Source organism: Myxine glutinosa, chromosome 5, assembly GCF_964187855.1.
Source record: "Myxine glutinosa chromosome 5, kmMyxGlut1.1, whole genome shotgun sequence".
NCBI lineage: Eukaryota > Metazoa > Chordata > Myxini > Myxiniformes > Myxinidae > Myxine > Myxine glutinosa.
In genome coordinates this window covers 179,901,895-179,920,591 of record NC_136265.1, presented here as the reverse complement: position 1 = coordinate 179,920,591, position 18,697 = coordinate 179,901,895, and the positions used below count along the sequence as shown (strand labels likewise).

Here is an 18,697-nt window from a genome sequence, read left to right as displayed (position 1 = left end):
GAGGGGATGGGGAAGGGGTAGGGCGGAAAGGAAAGGGAGGGGAAAGGGAGGGGAGGGGAAAGGGGAGGGGGAAGGGGAGAGGGTAGGGTGGAGGGGGAAGGGGAGGGGGGAGGGGGAGTGGGAGGGAGGGGGAGGGGAGGGATATAGATGGTTACTGGCAATTGATCACATCCACAAATGATGTAATCCACACAATTTATGTACTTTACATAACGTTAATAGGAATACATGGCCGTGTAGATGGGAAATACAGTTTGTTTGAAATAAATCACAAATATCAGATGAAAGTGAAAAAAAACCTATGTGGTGTGAATGGCAATGTTCCTCGCTGAAATGTGAAAAAACTGAATTACGTGCGAATGCATAACTGTGAGATTATGGCGGCAAAGTTGGAACATCACGTGATCGCTCTGAGCGAATCGGTGCGCTGCTCTGCGACCAGCTGAGATTCCGTGTATAATGTTCCTCGCTGAAATGCGCTGAGGTAAATATGAATAAAAAATTCGATATATTTTCACTTTTACGTTTTGGCTAACTCGATCGCGAACCGGACGAAGATCCTGAGCAAGGATCGCTACGTTATGCTAACGCTACATTAGCTACGCTACGTTACGCTACGTTCGCTACATTGTGGCTAAAAATATGGATCTAAAGATGAAAGAAAAAAAAACCTATGTGGTGTGAATGGCAATGTTCCTCGCTGAAATGTGAAAAAACTGAATTACGTGCGTACGCATAACTGTAAGATTATGGCGGCAAAGTTGGAACATCACGTGATCGCTCTGAGCGAATCAGCGCGCTGCTCTGCCATTCCGGTCATAATATTCCTCGCTGAAATGCGCTGAGGTAAAAATATGGTTTAAAAATATTATGAAATAAATTTTTAGGTCGACCATGTTCGTACCAGGCTCAATGGCCATGTTTGTGCCAAATATCAAGTTCGTGAGCCTCTCCGTTTAGGAGTCTATCGGTAACATTACACACACACACACACACAAACGGTGTTTTATATATATAGATATATATTAGCCCCACATTGAGTCAGAATGTTTTCACACTTAGCCCCTCGCAGGAATTTGATTCCTGTTTATAAAATTGTATTTGAATTAATCTTCAATGCATTTCTACTTATTCACACATACATACGCATGCATATACTTACGCTAACATTCGGGGTCTGCTTAGCAGGCATGTAAGACATCGGCCATGATAAAGCTCGCAGTGTTAAGTGTGGAAATGTTCTGAGGGGATTGTGGCTGGCTCAATAGTGCAGTGGGCTGTTGACGCATTATCAACGGAGGTCCGTGGTTCGAGCCCCGTGTTGTCAGAATTTTTTCACACTTAGCCCCTTGCAGGAATTTGATTCCTGTTTATAAAATTATATATATATATATATATATATATATATATATATATATATATATATATATTGTTACAGACGTGGCTTGGATGTTATTTCCCGAGCGGTTTTATGGTATGACCACGTCTGCACAAGTTACCCGATTGTACTCGAACGTCGACGAAGCCGCGCTATGCTGGCTCAATAAGGAAAAGAAGACACCCGGCTGGATTATAATCACACAATACGACACCAGGGGTTCAGTTCTCAAGACCTCCGGAGGAGGTTATATTAAGGCGGAAAAGGTTAGATTACAGGGACAAGAGGGAAACATAGGAAGGTGGGCACTTAGACACAACCTTATATTAACCCTAGACAGACCACAGATAAACGGGACAAAAACTGACTCACACGGGGTTTGATGGCCAGGAAAGCGGCAGTCGATGGCTCAGGTGCACCTGGCTCAGGGACAGAATCGCGTACGTTGGTGTCCAGCAGATGCGGGGAGGTCGCTCAGCGCTCGGGAGGGTGGCGTCTTGTCCTTTCAAGCTCGGGGCGCATCTGACGTCACGTCCGGCGCGGGGCCGCGTATATCCGGCGGGGAGTGACACGCCCTCGGCTCGTTAGCGCCGCCCCAGATGGCATCGGCCCATGGCTTCTCATTGGGTGCGGGGGTTACCGGCTCCGCCCTTGACGAGGGGCCGACAGGGAGCCCCTTCGTGGTAACCCCGTGGAGCGCGTGGTCAATGGCGGCTAACCGAGCCGGAAGGAGGACGCCCACTCCCCATGCCGTCACCGCGCCGCCCCCCTCTTTTGTTGTTGTTGTTGTAGTTGGCGCTTCTTCATGGGGAAGAGATGCGGAGAGGTATGGGGAGGTCCTAAACTTCCTAACAGGTGCCATATAATCACATTCTGGTGCAACGAAGAGTCATAATTAATGGAAACAAGTCCTTAACTGACATAGATTAAGAATAACTAGCAAGATGTCCTATAATTGTCTACGTGTGGTGCGGGGGACCTGGGCACGACATTTAATGGGGGATGAAGGGGAAGATCGGCTCTAATGGGTGTTGTTTACAGACAATGGGACTAGGGAATGGGGTAAGGGAGAGTTGGGGAGTATCGGAGAAAATAGGGGAATATTTACAAGCGGATATGGAGGCCAAATTCCATATTCGCAACATTGCACCCTTCTCTACCCTCGGGGCGTCCCGACCCGATAAATTTTTACCTACTTTAGTGTGGCACGCAATGTAGTTCCCTCTACTATTAACTCTACCCTGAGTGCGACAGTTTTACAGATATTCACAAATGAGTAAATATGTCCCCCTGCGACGTTGCACCCTTCTCCTCACAGAAACACACCCACAGGATAACCGAATCCGGAAAGAATTCTCAAACTAAACATACAGCCGGTAGGGAGCATTATTTACAAGACTACGCTGCTATTTACACTACGATCCAGGACCTGTTTTTGGAGGAACACATGCAGATGTTATGCATAGAGAGAGCGCGCTTGCCAACATCGATACACCAACCCACGAGTGCTCTGTGGCCGACGGCCTTTAATAACGTGCAGAGCACCCTTTCCCAGCATCAAAAGCACCACCCCACCACCAATCGGTGCAGTCACCATTGTTCATTGGAATAAAAATAACTTCAACAACCCCTAACCCTGCAGGTGTCTCTTGCTCTTCTTGTGGTGCACTTGGTGGTGTTAACTATTAGTGGTTCACCTGTATGGCATAGGTGCCACGTTGATCCATAGGTCCATCCCCGGGTGGTGCTTGGCCGCAAACGAACTGCGGTCCATTGTGGGTGGCCACAAACATTGCGGTCCATATGGTGTACCGATCCAGGCAGCGAACAGCGAAAGTGCAGGCCCACAACTGCGCAGCCAGCACCTCTCTCTCCTCTCTCTCTACCCCAAAGCCAGATCCTCGGAGGTGGGAGACAAAAGAAGAAACAAGTGAGTAAGGTGGTAAGGGCGCAAAAGTGCACGCAATATAAGGTAATGCACACTGGGGGCACATGGGAACCAGGTGAGACAGGTACGTTCCTATCGTACGCCCCCCCCCCCCACCAGGTAACCTACATGGCCCCTCCCTTACCCCTTACTGTATCCACAAAACACAACACTACCCATAAACATCTACTTTACAAATCAACAAACATCCCTACTGTCTTCCCCGTTCCTCCCATATACCAAATTCGTCTTCTCTCCCTCCTAACCAATCAAATTTGCCATTTTCAACTCTCATCAAAATTTGCCATTTCCAACTCAACATCAAAATTTGCCATCACCAATTCATCATCAGTCCCTCCTAGGGAGGGAGAGATGGAATCACCCCAATGTCTCATCCACGTCGTGATGCGTCTCACAAATCCTCACAGCAATTCTCATTTCTGCAACACAAACAAAGAAAACACAGGTGTGGAGTCATCATCATCACCACAGGTAAGTGGCTGCGTATGGTGCGACAGGTTCTTCAATCCTAACTATTTCCTAAATGACTTTAACAACTTTACACCACCCGGGGTCTTCCTCCGGCCAAACCATTGGCCCTCTTACACTATGGGTTCTAAAAACCAATTCCCATTGGCCAAACTGTGGTGCTCTTCAATTTGGGGTCTCACTCCCCCGATTCATCTCCCGGTGCCCTCGTACAATTTCTGGGCTGTGGCGTGTACCTCTCCCAGTGGGTCTACCCACCTGCACACCTCCACCACTGCAGTTGCCTCCGAGCTTACCTGCTCCTTGCCCTAACCTAACTACCTGGGGAAGGCCCTCTGGCACTCTCCCCACTCGGTGCCCTCTCTGGCACTGGGCTACCCGGGTCCATCCTCCGGATCCTCGGGCCCCATCCACAACTCTACCGGCTCCCAGAGCCCACCTGCGGCCTCACCTGGCCGACATCCTCACAGTGGTGGAGTGCCCAACCAACTACACACACTAACAGGCTACACGCCCAGCCATTTCCACAACACTAATGCACCCATCCACAACACCATTCTGCAACCGCACCACAAATGCCAATATCCAACCACAATTTACCTGCACCCTCTACCTAACACTTACACTACCCGCCCCGGGTACTCGTGAAAGGGGTCTACTCTTCCCCCATCCACACCTTCGCACCATGCACACCACTCCGTACCACTCACTCCAACTCTCTCCACACACCTGTACCTGCACACCTGTGCTCTCACACCTGGTGCCACCTGCACCCTTCTCTCCCCAAGCGCATTCGCGCTGATCCACACACTCACTACTCATACCCTGCTCCACACACCTGTCCAGTTGCACACCTGTGCAATCACACCTGTTCAATTCTCACAAACACGGCATCATCTCAGCTAACTACTCCCTTCTGAAACTTGCGCTTCCCAGTCGTCCCTTTAAACTATTGCGCTCCCTCGTCATTATAATCCACACTAATCTACCTGCGTCCCCACTACAGGTATCAGTCACCAACTAAACTTAACGTTACCTAATGTCCTCTTTGCTAGATCCCTATCAATATAACCTAACCCACCCGGGCTAGTTTTCACTGCCATACACCCCATAAGCTATTGCGCATTTGCCCCACGCATGGGAAGGATGATGGATTTGCCATCCCACCACATCGGGGGTCTCTCACTACCAATTTCGCACATCAAATTGCAACAAATTAAAAATTTGCCAATCACTGCCCATCATCTGCCAATCACTACTGCCAATCCCTTGCCAATCATCAAATTTTGTTTTTCTCCAATTTTGGGTCCAAAACACTAACCTCATCACCCAGTCGACTCACTAATATCTCTCGGTGCGCCAATCCCTGTCCAAAGCCCGGCTTCGTAAAGCCAAACAATGGATGCTGGTTGTTTTGTGCCAGCGGCTGGATGCGTCCGGCACTCGGTGCAGGGACGGGGGCTTACCCGGGCCGAGATCCCACGCACCATCTCGGCACGGAGCCATCCAATGCCCCGATCTCGACCTGCCGGCACGTCTCAACAAAACGTGGTCGCCATAACGACCCTTCCTATCGGGCTGCCAGCTCCGCCTAGTGGAGCCTGGACGCGGCCGTTCAAAGCGAGGCCCAGCACGCACCGAGGGCCCGATTCGACTATAAGTCGTTCTAAACTCTATCCCGTCTAACGTCGATGCTTCACCTGGACGCTTACACCCCGCAGCCCGTTCCTTGCTCACACATCCAGCCGTCTCCATGCTCCTCGTCGTACCTTTCCTTACACACCAAGGTACTCTCATTCCACTCACAGACTTGGTCACACACCTGACCACCGAACACTTTGGCACACATTCGTTGGTCGCACACCTCACCAAAACACCTCTTCGCGCCCCCTCCTCAGTCACCTCCTCTGTGACAATCACAGGTGTGCTCTCATTCGCACACCCAACCACGTGCCTCACCACCAACTCCAGCGTGCATTCCCACTCACGCTCTACCATTCCAGGTGTGCATCCTTCCATCCCAGGTGTACATCCTCGCTCACCTGTCACAACTAACTCACGCTCCATGTCACTCTCACTACTTTCACCTCCATTCCTGACAGCGCACTCACCCTTACTCTCGACAGCGCACTCTTTCCTCATGCACCTGTCCGTCACACACCTTTCTCGCGCACACTCTTGCGTGACACCCTCTGTAACACTCCCCACAGGTGTGCATTCTTCCTTGCCTTTGACAGCGCACTCTTTCCTCAGGCACCTGTCCGTTACACACCTTTCTCGCGCACACTCTTGCGCACACTCTCCCGTCACACCCTCTGTAACACTCACCACAGGTGTGCATTCTTCCTTACTTCTGACAGCGCACTCTTCCCTCATGCACCTGTCCGTCACACACCTTTCTCGCGCATACTCTTGCGCACACTCTCCCGTCACACCCTCTGTAACACTCACCACAGGTGTGCATTCTTCCTTACTTCTGACAGCGCACTCTTCCCTCATGCACCTGTCCGTCACACACCTTTCTCGCGCATACTCTTGCGCACACTCTCCCGTCACACCCTCTGTAACACTCACCACAGGTGGACACTCTTCCTTACTTCTGACAGCGCACTCTTTCCTCATGCACCTGTCCGTCACACACCTTTCTCGCGCATACTCTTGCGTTACACCCTCTGTAACACTCACCACACCACGCTTCCATGTGCCCCCTCGCACACGCGCTACGACCGACTCACTCTCGCCAGCACACTCACTCCTTGGCACGCACTTTTTCCTCACACACCCCAGAGTCGGACTTTCTCGCACACCTCCTTTTTCGCACACCAGACCTGTCGCACACTTCACCAACGGCCTCTCACGAACACCCGGGTCTATCTCGACCCCCAAGCTTCTTAAATCCCCTGGCGCATCATACGCACGACCATATTGGTCACCACTTACACCGGGTCCTCTTCCTCTTCGCTTCTCCTCCATCACCTGCGAATCCCTCATCCGGTTAATGAGCACATCATCACGATCCAAACACAGACTTTGGACCAATTCTTTTACCTCCTCTTTTATCTCTTTCTTATCCTCTCTCCGTCGCTTTTTAATTTCGCTCACCCCTTCTTCCACTTCTTCTAATTTTTGCTTCATCTCCTTCATCTCTTCGTGCGCCCCTTTAAGTTCTTCCTCTAACTCCACTTTATTTTTTTCTATGTGCTCCCGCACCTCCCGCTCTTTAACCTCCATTACCTCTACCACCTTGTCCATTTTCCTCGTCAGGTCCTCATGTACCGTCTGACACTCTTTTTTAATTACCCCTACGTCCTTTTTCATCTCCTTCTGTGTCGATTTTAAACCCTCTATTACCGCTGTGTTCTTCTTTACCTGGTCCCCCAACTCCTTTTGTCCCACTGTCAGTTGTTCTACTCCCAGCGTCAACTCCTCTATACCACCTTGCAATTTTACAGTCCCCTTTCTCACCTCTTTCTCCATGCGCTCCTTACAGTGCCTCACCTCCTCGCGCACTCCTCCGACCTCCTCACTCACTCCTCTTCTGATCTCCTCTCCCATCACTTGCATCTCCTGCCCAGATGCCACCCTCATCTGCTCCATTTCCTCCCTGTGAGCATCCAGTTTGGTTTCTACCCCCATTCTGACCCCCTCTATCTGCTGCCCCATTTGGTTAACTTCCCTTTCCGCTTGGTCCCTCATGTCCCTCAATTTGCCTTCCATGGTGTTTTCTAACCCCTCTAACCCTTTTTGCATCCCTTCCATTTGATTCTCTTGAGCGGCCATTCTGTTTTCTACCCCCGTTAACCCCTCCTGTATTTCCCCTAATCTATCGTCTAATTTCCCAAATTTCATGTCTAATCCCTTAAAATTATTGTCTAATCCCTTAAAATTATTGTCTAATCCCTCACTGGTACCCCTCGCTTCGTCCCTCATTACCCCCATTTGCTCACTCTGAGCCCTCGCTTCGTCCCTCATTACCCCCATTTGGTTTCCCATTACCCCCAATTGGTTACTCTGCAGTTTGAGGGACGCCTGCATTTGCGCCATAAATTGCTCCATGAGGACCTGCATCTGGGCCATCCCTCCCACTTGTGCAGCGGGTGCGGCCCACGTAGCTATGTGCGAGGCGCCATTTCGCGCGTCTGCTACCCCCGCTGTTTCGCTCTCCTCACGTGTCTCAATTTGGTCCTGGACCGACCCTGCTTCACTCTCCCCTACCGGACCCCAGCCGTCTTGATCCGCCATAGCGCGACTTTCAAAATTCGAGTTTCGTAAAACAAATTCGAAATTTCGCCGTTATACTTTCGTCGAGCGCAGTACCCGCGCTCCGGATCGATTTTGTCGAGCGCCGTACGCGCTCCGGATCGATTTTGTCGAGCGCAGTACGCGCTCCGGATCGATTTTGTCGAGCGCCGTACGCGCTCCGGATCGATTTTGTCGAGCGCAGTACGCGCTCCGGATCGATTTTCCCTCCCAAAATTTGGGCCTAACTAATTTAGTCCCGGGTCCGAATCTCACTCCTCGACACCAATTGTTACAGATACGACTTTGATGGTATGGTGGGCCGAGCGGGATGGCCGCCGTATCCGTACAAGTTACCCGATTGTACTCGAACGTCGACGAAGCCGCGCTATGCTGGCTCAATAAGGAAAAGAAGACACCCGGCTGGATTATAATCACACAATACGACACCAGGGGTTCAGTTCTCAAGACCTCCGGAGGAGGTTATATTAAGGCGGAAAAGGTTAGATTACAGGGACAAGAGGGAAACATAGGAAGGTGGGCACTTAGACACAACCTTATATTAACCCTAGACAGACCACAGATAAACGGGACAAAAACTGACTCACACGGGGTTTGATGGCCAGGAAAGCGGCAGTCGATGGCTCAGGTGCACCTGGCTCAGGGACAGAATCGCGTACGTTGGTGTCCAGCAGATGCGGGGAGGTCGCTCAGCGCTCGGGAGGGTGGCGTCTTGTCCTTTCAAGCTCGGGGCGCATCTGACGTCACGTCCGGCGCGGGGCCGCGTATATCCGGCGGGGAGTGACACGCCCTCGGCTCGTTAGCGCCGCCCCAGATGGCATCGGCCCATGGCTTCTCATTGGGTGCGGGGGTTACCGGCTCCGCCCTTGACGAGGGGCCGACAGGGAGCCCCTTCGTGGTAACCCCGTGGAGCGCGTGGTCAATGGCGGCTAACCGAGCCGGAAGGAGGACGCCCACTCCCCATGCCGTCACCGCGCCGCCCCCCTCTTTTGTTGTTGTTGTTGTAGTTGGCGCTTCTTCATGGGGAAGAGATGCGGAGAGGTATGGGGAGGTCCTAAACTTCCTAACAGGTGCCATATAATCACATTCTGGTGCAACGAAGAGTCATAATTAATGGAAACAAGTCCTTAACTGACATAGATTAAGAATAACTAGCAAGATGTCCTATAATTGTCTACGTGTGGTGCGGGGGACCTGGGCACGACATTTAATGGGGGGATGAAGGGGAAGATCGGCTCTAATGGGTGTTGTTTACAGACAATGGGACTAGGGAATGGGGTAAGGGAGAGTTGGGGAGTATCGGAGAAAATAGGGGAATATTTACAAGCGGATATGGAGGCCAAATTCCATATTCGCAACAATATATATATAGAAGAACACGTTTTGGTCACAAATATACATATACAGTATATATAACCATATACGTTTGTTTCATTGTAATAAGATTATCACCACAGTTAAGAGGAGATGCCTCCTTCATCACATCCCTCTATCAGGCCAACCACATGTTCTGTAACATGAACAAGAGATCCATGCAGGGCAAACTCAACTTGTTTCCTGAACTTGTCATTTTCTCATTTGTGTTTGCTGTGTTCAGTTATTTGACCTTGATGGTGATGGAAGATTGACAGAAATGGAATTTTCGACCATTCTACGCTCGGCTTTTGCTGTTCCAACTTTTGATTCTTCGCAGCTTTTCAGCTCGGTGGATGTTGAGAGAACCGGAAGCATCACATATTGTAAGCTACATTAATCTCCACATTTGATATTTTCACACTCCCCATTTGCATCAGCGATGCGGACAGTTAATGAGAAAATAAATGAAAATGCAGTGGATGACATCACATACCATCAGTGACATCACAGCACATTATAAGCGAGAGAGAGAGAGATTCTCAGAGAGAGAGAGAACGAACACGAATAAGCTCACAATCACATGTTTACCACCAATAGTGAACTTAATGTGTCATTCAATCCTTATGCCACCCTCCCTCCTTGTACACCCCTATTCTTAGCCTACTCCCTTACCCCACTCTCCCTCCTTAAACACCCCTATTATTAGGCTACTCCTTTACCCCCCTCTCCCTCCTTGTACACCCCTATTATTAGGCTACCCTTTTACCCCTCTGTCCCTACCTGTACCCCCTATTATTAGGCTACTCCTTTACCCCAATGTCCCTCCTTGTACACCCCTATTCTTAGCCTACTCTTTTACCCCACTCTCCCTCCTTGTACACCACTATTATTAGGCTACTCCTTTACCCCAATGTCCCTCCTTGTACACCCCTATTATTAGGCTACTCTTTTACCCCTCTGTCCCTACTTGTACACCCTTATTCTTAGCCTACTCCTTTACCCCACTGTCCCTCCTTGTACACCCCTATTATTAGGCTACTCCTTTACCCCACTCTTCCTCCTATACCCTTATTCTTTGCTACCCCCTGTAACCACTCTCATTCGTTTCCAACTCTCATTCGTACCCATGTTTATCCCCTTTCCCCTTTCTCTAGCTGAGTTCCGAGACTTTCTGCAACAGCACCCAGAACACATGCGCCTTCTCTCCTTGCTGTTGGATCGTCAAAGAGGCAACGCAGGAAGTGATATTTCCTCGTTCACTCCCCCCTCGACCCCTCTCTGTGCTGACCTTTCTCCCCTTGGTGAAGATTCCCCAAGTGACTCCTTCTTCTTTGAAAAAGAGTGTGGGATGTCTACTGATCTAGATACTTCCTCCAAAAAGAATGATTGATCTCTCTCGCCCTCTCCCTCTTTCTACACTCTCACTCCATCTGTCTCTCACTCTCTCTCTCACTCTGTCTTCTCTCCACTCTTTTTATTCATTTATAATTGTGACAATTATTTTTTCTTGCTTCATGTTTTTATTATTTTCAAGTAATACTTCAAGTAAATATCATTTCCTCGTGTGACTAATCCAAAACGTTATCATCATGCAGTGTTCTTGTTTTTATCAACACAGAGTGTTTTTGTTAGCTCACCTAGAACAAGGTTCAGGTGAGCTTATGAGATGGCACGTCGTCCATCCTTCAGTCCGTCCGTAAACACTTGCAACTTCTTCTCCGAAACCGTTGAAAGGATTGTAACCAAATTTGGCACAAATTATATTTGTTATGTTGTGACTAAAGTTTGTTCACGGCATTAAAAAAAAATAATCAGTGTCCAAGGGGGTTTATCGAGGTCAAAGTGGGTCCGGGACTCCGGGTATTACCCCACAAAATAGGTATTTGCTTTCTTCTCTGAAACTACACACACAATGTCGATGAAACTTCACTACAACCTTCATCACCCATGTGATGTACCAATGTTTGTTCAAGGCATTACAAAATTTGGGGTCTGAGGAGGTATATGTGGTTGGGGGAGGGTGGTGGGGGTTTCAGGAACCAAAATTGGTATTTTTTTCTTTGTTTGTTTAAAGTCTTATGATTATGTTAGCATGATTCTACAATCTACATGCTGCCCTGTCTCTGAGCAACCATTGAAATTGGTTTAAAATACCTTTAGACATGCAGTATACTGTTACGTTTGTGGGGGTAAACAATGAAATACCTTAGGAAAGTTCAGAATGTGTAGGTTTTAGTATGGACCGTGTGACGCGAAGAAGAAGAAGAAACCCATCTCGATGTATATAAGCAGGGTAAACGTGCAGGTTAAGAGCGTTTGCATGTCGCCCTAAGGGCTTTGTGTTAATTAATTTGAGGGCTTCAAGATCAATTCCCCAGTGTGTAATTTGCCCCCGATGATCTTCCCTCCGTCTATATTATGCCTAAGTCACACATAGGCGGATATTTTGGCGACTGCCGGCGATCAAGATTTTTCGGCGACCACTGGCGATTTCGGGCGGTCAAATATGGTCAGGCGGCAGTATGGCGACTGCAGGCGGCCACATTGCGACTGCATTGCGACGACGCCCCGAGTGGGATGGCGACTGTTGACGATCGAAGACGACTGCATTGCGGATGCACGGCGGCAGCATGGCGACAGTTTGGCGGCTAGATTACGACCGATGGCGGATCGCGGCGACTGCATTGGGGCCGGGTGGCGGTTTACTCCGACGTCCGCAAGACTGCAATAAGACCGCCGGCGATTGGAGACGATTCACACAACTTTTAAAATCTTTATTTCTCTATTTTACATTTCACTTTATTCATTTCAATGATGTATGACATGAAGCATAAAGATGTTTGATGTGCAATAACAAATAACAAAGATGTATCATTGTAATGTAATAATCAAACTTTTCTGCAGGGAGAGAGAATGAAAAGAAAGTCCAACACATTATTTCCACTGGTCCCAAGTCCAATAAATAAAGTTTCCAAAGATCCAAAGTCCAAACAAAAAGCCATATCCTTGTCGGCACCACATGACCTCTCTCCACGGAGACCCTCACACCATCCTGTCTTGCCATGGAATGGAGCTCAGCATGAGCCAGCAGTAGGTCATTCGCAGCAATATCTTGGTCCAGTGCTGCCAAGTCATTCAGAAGGACCAGCTTCAACCTATGTTCATCATCCATGATAGATGTTGGTAGAGAGACCCTTGGTAGACCTTGACCATACTGCAGTGAGCTGAAATGTCCACCCCTATTTATACCTGGCCTGAAAATCGTGGTATGTCGTAATGCAGTCGCCAGGCAGTCGTATCTTTGTCGCCAATGGCCGTAACTCGGCCGCCACTAGTCCTACTGCTGTCGTCGTCAGTCTCCCATAGCCGCAGGAGAGATGTGGTAGTTCTTCTGTAGTCGATATGCAGCCGCAACAGTGGCGGCCCGTAGTCGGGAAGATGCCGCAGGAAGGCCGTATGGCATTCGCATCTCTGCCGTGCTAGCTGGTGGGGCGATTGCGGAAGACTATGAGCGACTGGGTTGCGGCCGCTTTACGCTCTTATTACGGATACCGACGACAGCATGGCGGTTCCATCATGACAGCATGGCGGATTTTTTTCGAGTGCGACTGAGCGCACCGTTTTAAAACATTTAAAAATATATTTGGCCCCTTTGCGGCTCTTGCCGACTGCAGCCGACCTGGGGAGGATAACCACGACTACAGGCGACTGTCCATTACCGTTTCATTACGATTGTCGGCGGGTGGTGGCGATTTTTCCAGTCGCCAGTAGTCGCCGACAAATCCACCTATGTGTGACTTAGGCATTACAATTAAAAAGCCTGCCAAATAACAACTATAACAAATGACTCCATTCGCTCACAACGCCGCCAAGGCCGACAGAAACGGCGTTTGCCGATCGGCAAGAAAACCCCGACGTCAGCTGAACTTTCCGAACAGAGACTAGATTCCGTTGGACTGTGGTGTCCTTCAGGGGAGCTGGAGGAGATGGGGCCACGTTGCGCTTGGCAGTGGAAGCGAGGGAGGGCTGGTTGATTGCCTGCTTGTGCCTGGGCGTTTTCTGACGCGCTGTTTCGGAGCCATTATCGGGGCGTGTCCCACACAAGCAGCTACACCGGCAGCAATGACCAACGGGCCATCGACGCACCTTGGGCCAGAGCGGAGGGTCAGCCCTACAGTAAGGGAAGTTATTTTTTATTTATCTTTTCCCCATGTCTGTATATGAGTCTGAATGGAGACGTCTCAAGTTAGCAAGTAGTTTTTACCTCACATTCATTTTATTTGGTTTACAATTATTTTTAATAAATTCCTTATTTGTTGCATTTTCAAGTGTCGTGTTTCCGTGTCTGTGGGGCTTGGTTTATCCCCGTGTCGGCCGTCCGATCAGGTAAGACTTCGAACCTTCCCGCGCGTGTCAATACCACCAGGTTGGGTATACGCCTCGGAGTAAAGCTCGTTTCGGTCATCCGTCACCCAGTGGTCTTAACCCCGGGGATATGACAATACTGTTTATTCTACCAGGTGAGGGCCAGGGGTATTGCCCCTTTGTTTATCATTACCTGGTGTTCTTGTTTTTCTCAACATGCGGTGTTTTTGAGTGTATTTTCAATGTAGTATTCCCTTTATACTCGCTATGGGATAAGGTGCTGTACAAATACATGTTCATTTTATTCCGATGATTTAAAGTGAATAAATGTTTCCCAAATTAAGGCTTTGTTGATATTGTTTGTCAACGTTCAAGTTCTTAACCTTCATTACCTGCAACATGTCCCAGGTTTGCAAGAGCTTCACTTTGCTGCTGTTGTCGTTATTTTTGGGGTTCTGTTGGCGGTCAATTTTTTTTTTTCTCGAAATGTGCACCCATTGGTCGGACAGCTGTAGGACCACACCCGCATCTGTCGCTTGACTCCACCCACTACAGCACCGATACAAAATGATATGGTCGCCATCTTGGTTTCCTGGTGGGGCAAACATATTAGGCCTGTCGGTCGCTACTAGGGGACTTCTCTCCGTACACTGTGCCTACTATGCTTGTGCTCTTTGATTTCAGTTTCTCTGCCAACTTTAGGGAGGTGAAAAAGTTGTTTGTGGTAACATTTCTTCCCTTATTCAAGTGAGGATCCAAAAGACATAGCACCACATTTTCAGCCAACCTCTGAGCTGCAGGACGGTGCTTATCTTTGCCCAGGTATGGAAGGAAACCCATTCAACATATACTTTGAATGTACATCAACTGCTAGCCAAAACTTTATTCCGAATTTGTCTGGTTTGCTGGGCGTGTATTGGGTGAATCGACACCTGGCCTTCGTGGGTAACAGTTGCTCATCCACGGTGATGTTTTCCTCAGGCTTATATAGTAAGGGAAACATATGAAAATCTGTTAACTAAATTGTTAGCAAAAAATTTCTTCACCAATATGTTTGTAAAGGTGTGTAATAACAGTTGTTAAAATGTTGAAGGTCACCTCCCGTGGGAAACCCAGAAAAAAAAGCTGTTGAATTCGGGTACCGAAAAATAATTTTCGAGAATTTTTATTTTTTTTAATCGGCCCTTAAGTAACTTATGAGGGGTCAAATAAGGGTTTTTCATGATTCTGAGTTGATTGTTAACATTTCTATTTCACCACAGACACTCCTTTGTGGAAAAATAATTTCTAAATATATCTCATTTTCTACTTTGCAGGACATGGAGTCTAGCAATATGGATGAAGACGTTACTCCACCTGTGCTCAATTGCTTCATCCGTGCACGCTCGGATACACCAGCTGAAAGGCTCATACAGGCAACTCCAAAGGGATACTCAACTTTATTGAAACAAGCAGAAACTGTCGAAAATGTTACTGTTGTGGAACGTATGAAGGAGGCTCAAAAGGAAGGAAAACTGAGGTACCACCAGAAGTGTAAAAATGATCTGTACAACAACTTTGTTGCAACCACCAAGAAGTCAGCTCAAGCATCAAAGGCAGAGAAAGAGTCATCAAAGTTGAAGAGAAGACGCACTACTTGTGAGTTCAGTTCATCAACTGGCTGCAGTTCTAGAAGATCACAGTCAGTTGACCTCCTGTATAAGGATGTATGCATTCTTTGCAACCAACCAGCCCAGCTCTACAAAAATAATCCAGCACAAGCTAGAAAGAAATAGAGTGCCAGATAATTTGACTGCAGATACACTGAAGGCAAGCTTGCTGAAGACAGCACGGAGTCGCGGGGATGACTGGGGCACTGAAGTCACTGGACGCCTGGAAGGGATCAACGACTTGGTAGCAGAAGAAACACTACCATTTGCGATGCAAACTTATGTTTGCGAGAGGTGACAGTTTGTCCAAGACTGATGAGGAAGGAAAAAGGAAGAGAGGACAGAGGAGTATTGATGAGGAGCGAGAGGCAGTTTTTATTGAATTCTGCGAATGGTTAGACTCAGAATTAGAGCATGGGGTAATGAACATGGACCAAGTCCATGAAAAGCTGCAGGAGTTTGATCAGTCACCAGAGAAGAGCCTTTCTTATTCAAAGCATTGGCTAAAGATAAAACTTCTAGAGAAATACGAAGACACCTTGTATTTCACAACACAGGAAAGAAGGGCAGATGTACTCTGTCTCAAAGATGGCATCATGCTAATCTTGACCATGGAGATGAGAAGACTCAGATCATAAAGACGGCACTCAAGTTCATATCCAATGATATTGCCTTGATTGATTTAGGTCCAAAGTCATACCCCACCACACACAGTATGACTGACATCGATAGTCAGCTGACACTTGTTCCTGCAAGCCTTCAGATGTTCTTGAGACCGATTGTCAAGACAGACGAAAGAGTTGCCGTTTGGGGGCAGAATTTTATTAAGGCCTGTCGACCTCGGTCTGGAGTATTGCCACACCAAATGGGGCTTGCCATACAACTTGATCATAGATTTGGGTCAAAATGGATGCTCAACAAGTTCCACCGGCTGGGATACACTGAGTCTTACACGGAGACACAAAACTACAAATACTGCTTCCTTAATAGTAGGAGTGGAGATGATGTTCCAGATACTTCTGGCACTCTTGACACCATTGTGGAGGAAACCGATGAACAGATCAATGATGAGGTTGCGGTTGATGCTGCGCTTGAGGATCAATCAGTGATGACAGCCAAAGTGCCAGCCAGTGAAAGTGAATTGTCAAGTAATGATCAGGTGGTCTTTATGGAGGTTGGGGAAACAAACAATGCAGTCACTCAGTTTGTTGGAGACAATATAGATTTAAACATTGTCTCTATTCACGGAAACACTCCCTTTCACTCATTGGGTTGGATCGAAGTCACCTCTCCGGCACCACCTTTGCCAGATCCACAGACAACAGCAGCTTTCCCCCAGGTGAAGTTGAAGGCACTCGACAAAGCTAAGATCCTGAGAGGAACTGAAGTAAAGATTATTCCATTTACGAACAGGAAACAGATAGGAACGAACGCGATCATGTTTCTCCCCCTCGCTGAGCTTTCCTCCTCCCTGGCTCATGATCAGCCACTCCTCACTCCAGGTGACACACTCTGGGCAGCGGGGTGGGTGATCAAAGCCAACGATCCTGAGTTCCCACACTCCAACTGGAATGGCTGGATGAAGAGAATCCATGCTAATGATGCAAAGCAGAGCACACAGATCGAGTTCCTCCCAGTTATTGAAGGAGACCCTAATGACCTCAACACCATCTTCACCACTCTGAAAGAGTGCATACGGCGCGCTGGGGTCGCTATAGTGACCTTTGATCTTCCGATTTGGCTGAAGGCTGTGAATATAATAAAGCAGGCAAATCTACCCGTCATTCCAAGGTTGGGTGGTTTTCACCTGCTGAAGTCTTATCTTGGATCAATGGGTAACATCATGGAAGATTCTGGACTACTAGATGTGATCCAGTTGATCTATCCTGGAAGTACGACAGCCAACCACATCATGGATGGAGGATGTTTTGACAAGGCAATCCGTGTTCACCTCCTCATCGATGCAGCCATATATCAACACATCATGAAACTTGCCTTCACTGAGGAGGAGCGTGGTGACATGAAGACCTTCATGGAGAAGGTGGCTGATGGGAAGATGGGAGCCAGACACTCAGACCCAGTAGTGCCAGTGTTTGAGCAAAGGTTTGAAGAAACCTTCAAACGACTCGCAAAAGGAGGAAGAACACCTGCACTCTGGGTGGAGTACCACCACATGGTAGATGTGATCAAGGTCTTTATCAGAACCGAGCGACTTGCAGACCACAATGGGCATCTGTCCTGCATTGTTACCAAGATGCTTCACATCTTTGCCGCTGCAGGCCATCATCAGTATGCCAAGGGCGCACGGCTGTACTGTCAACTCATGAAGGACATGTTCTAACAACATGTTCTCAAGGAAGGCAGCGGCAGGAGTGATCAAACCAGAGACTCTACCTCCAACAGAGGGTGCAGCTGCACAACATTCACTCCGTGCCTACCTGCAGACCCGGGACTGGATCCTTCTACAGAGCATGTCTCTGAACCCCAGTGACTATGGATGGACAATAGGTGTGCATGGGTATGAGCCAGTTCCAACACTGGACCCCACGGCTCCTGAGGAGCTATTGCAGTTCACGAGCTGTAATTGTCATGGAGATTGCAGCAACCGGCGATGCAGCTGCAAGAAGAATGGGGTCACGTGCATCTCGGCCTGTGGAGTCTGTAATGGCATTACATGCAGAAACTGCAGTCATGATGTTGTTGAGTCTGAAGAAGACATAGACAATGACTGTTGAAACTTCTGACATTGTGAATGAGAAATAACTCTTGAGTATTATATATGTATGTGAAATAAAAGCTACTTTGTGTGTAAATGTAAAAGTGAAAATATAAATGTTAACAATCAACTCAGAATCATGGAAAACCCTTATTTGACCCCTCATAAGTTACTTAAGGGCCGATTAAAAAAAATAAAAATTCTCGAAAATAATTTTTCGGTAACCGAATTCAACAGCTTTTTTTCTGGGTTTCCCACGGGAGTTGAACTTCAACATTTTAACACATGTTATTACACACCTTTACAAACATATTGGTGAAGAAATTTTTTGGTAACAATTTCGTTAACAGATTTGTGAAATATCTCATAAAATGCCCTTACTAATAGCAGAGGATGCAATTCTGTATAAATCGATTGTAAATCGATTGCAGACTTCAGACACCAGTACAAATTTGTCTCCCTGCAAACGCTCAGTCCTTGTTGACCTTTGGTCAAATCGCAAGAATCGCATCATATCACAAAATCTGTTTCTTGACATGGTGTTATGAAAGAATGGT

General features: G+C 48.0%; 1 protein-coding gene across 2 annotated transcripts in view; it reads left to right on the top strand.

Annotated features, from left to right (window-relative positions):
• Nucleotides 1–14,118, top strand: part of LOC137426652 (lysophosphatidylcholine acyltransferase 2) — a 126,394-nt gene extending 112,276 nt beyond the window's left edge. For both annotated transcript variants that reach the window (XM_068115395.2, XM_068115394.2), the window contains 2 exons: nt 9,652–9,793; nt 10,565–14,118. In XM_068115395.2, coding sequence (XP_067971496.2) covers nt 9,652–9,793; nt 10,565–10,800 — 378 coding nt within the window. In that variant the 3' untranslated portion in view covers nt 10,801–14,118. The remainder of the gene's footprint in view (nt 1–9,651; nt 9,794–10,564) is intronic.
• Nucleotides 14,119–18,697: the final 4,579 nt, after the last annotated feature.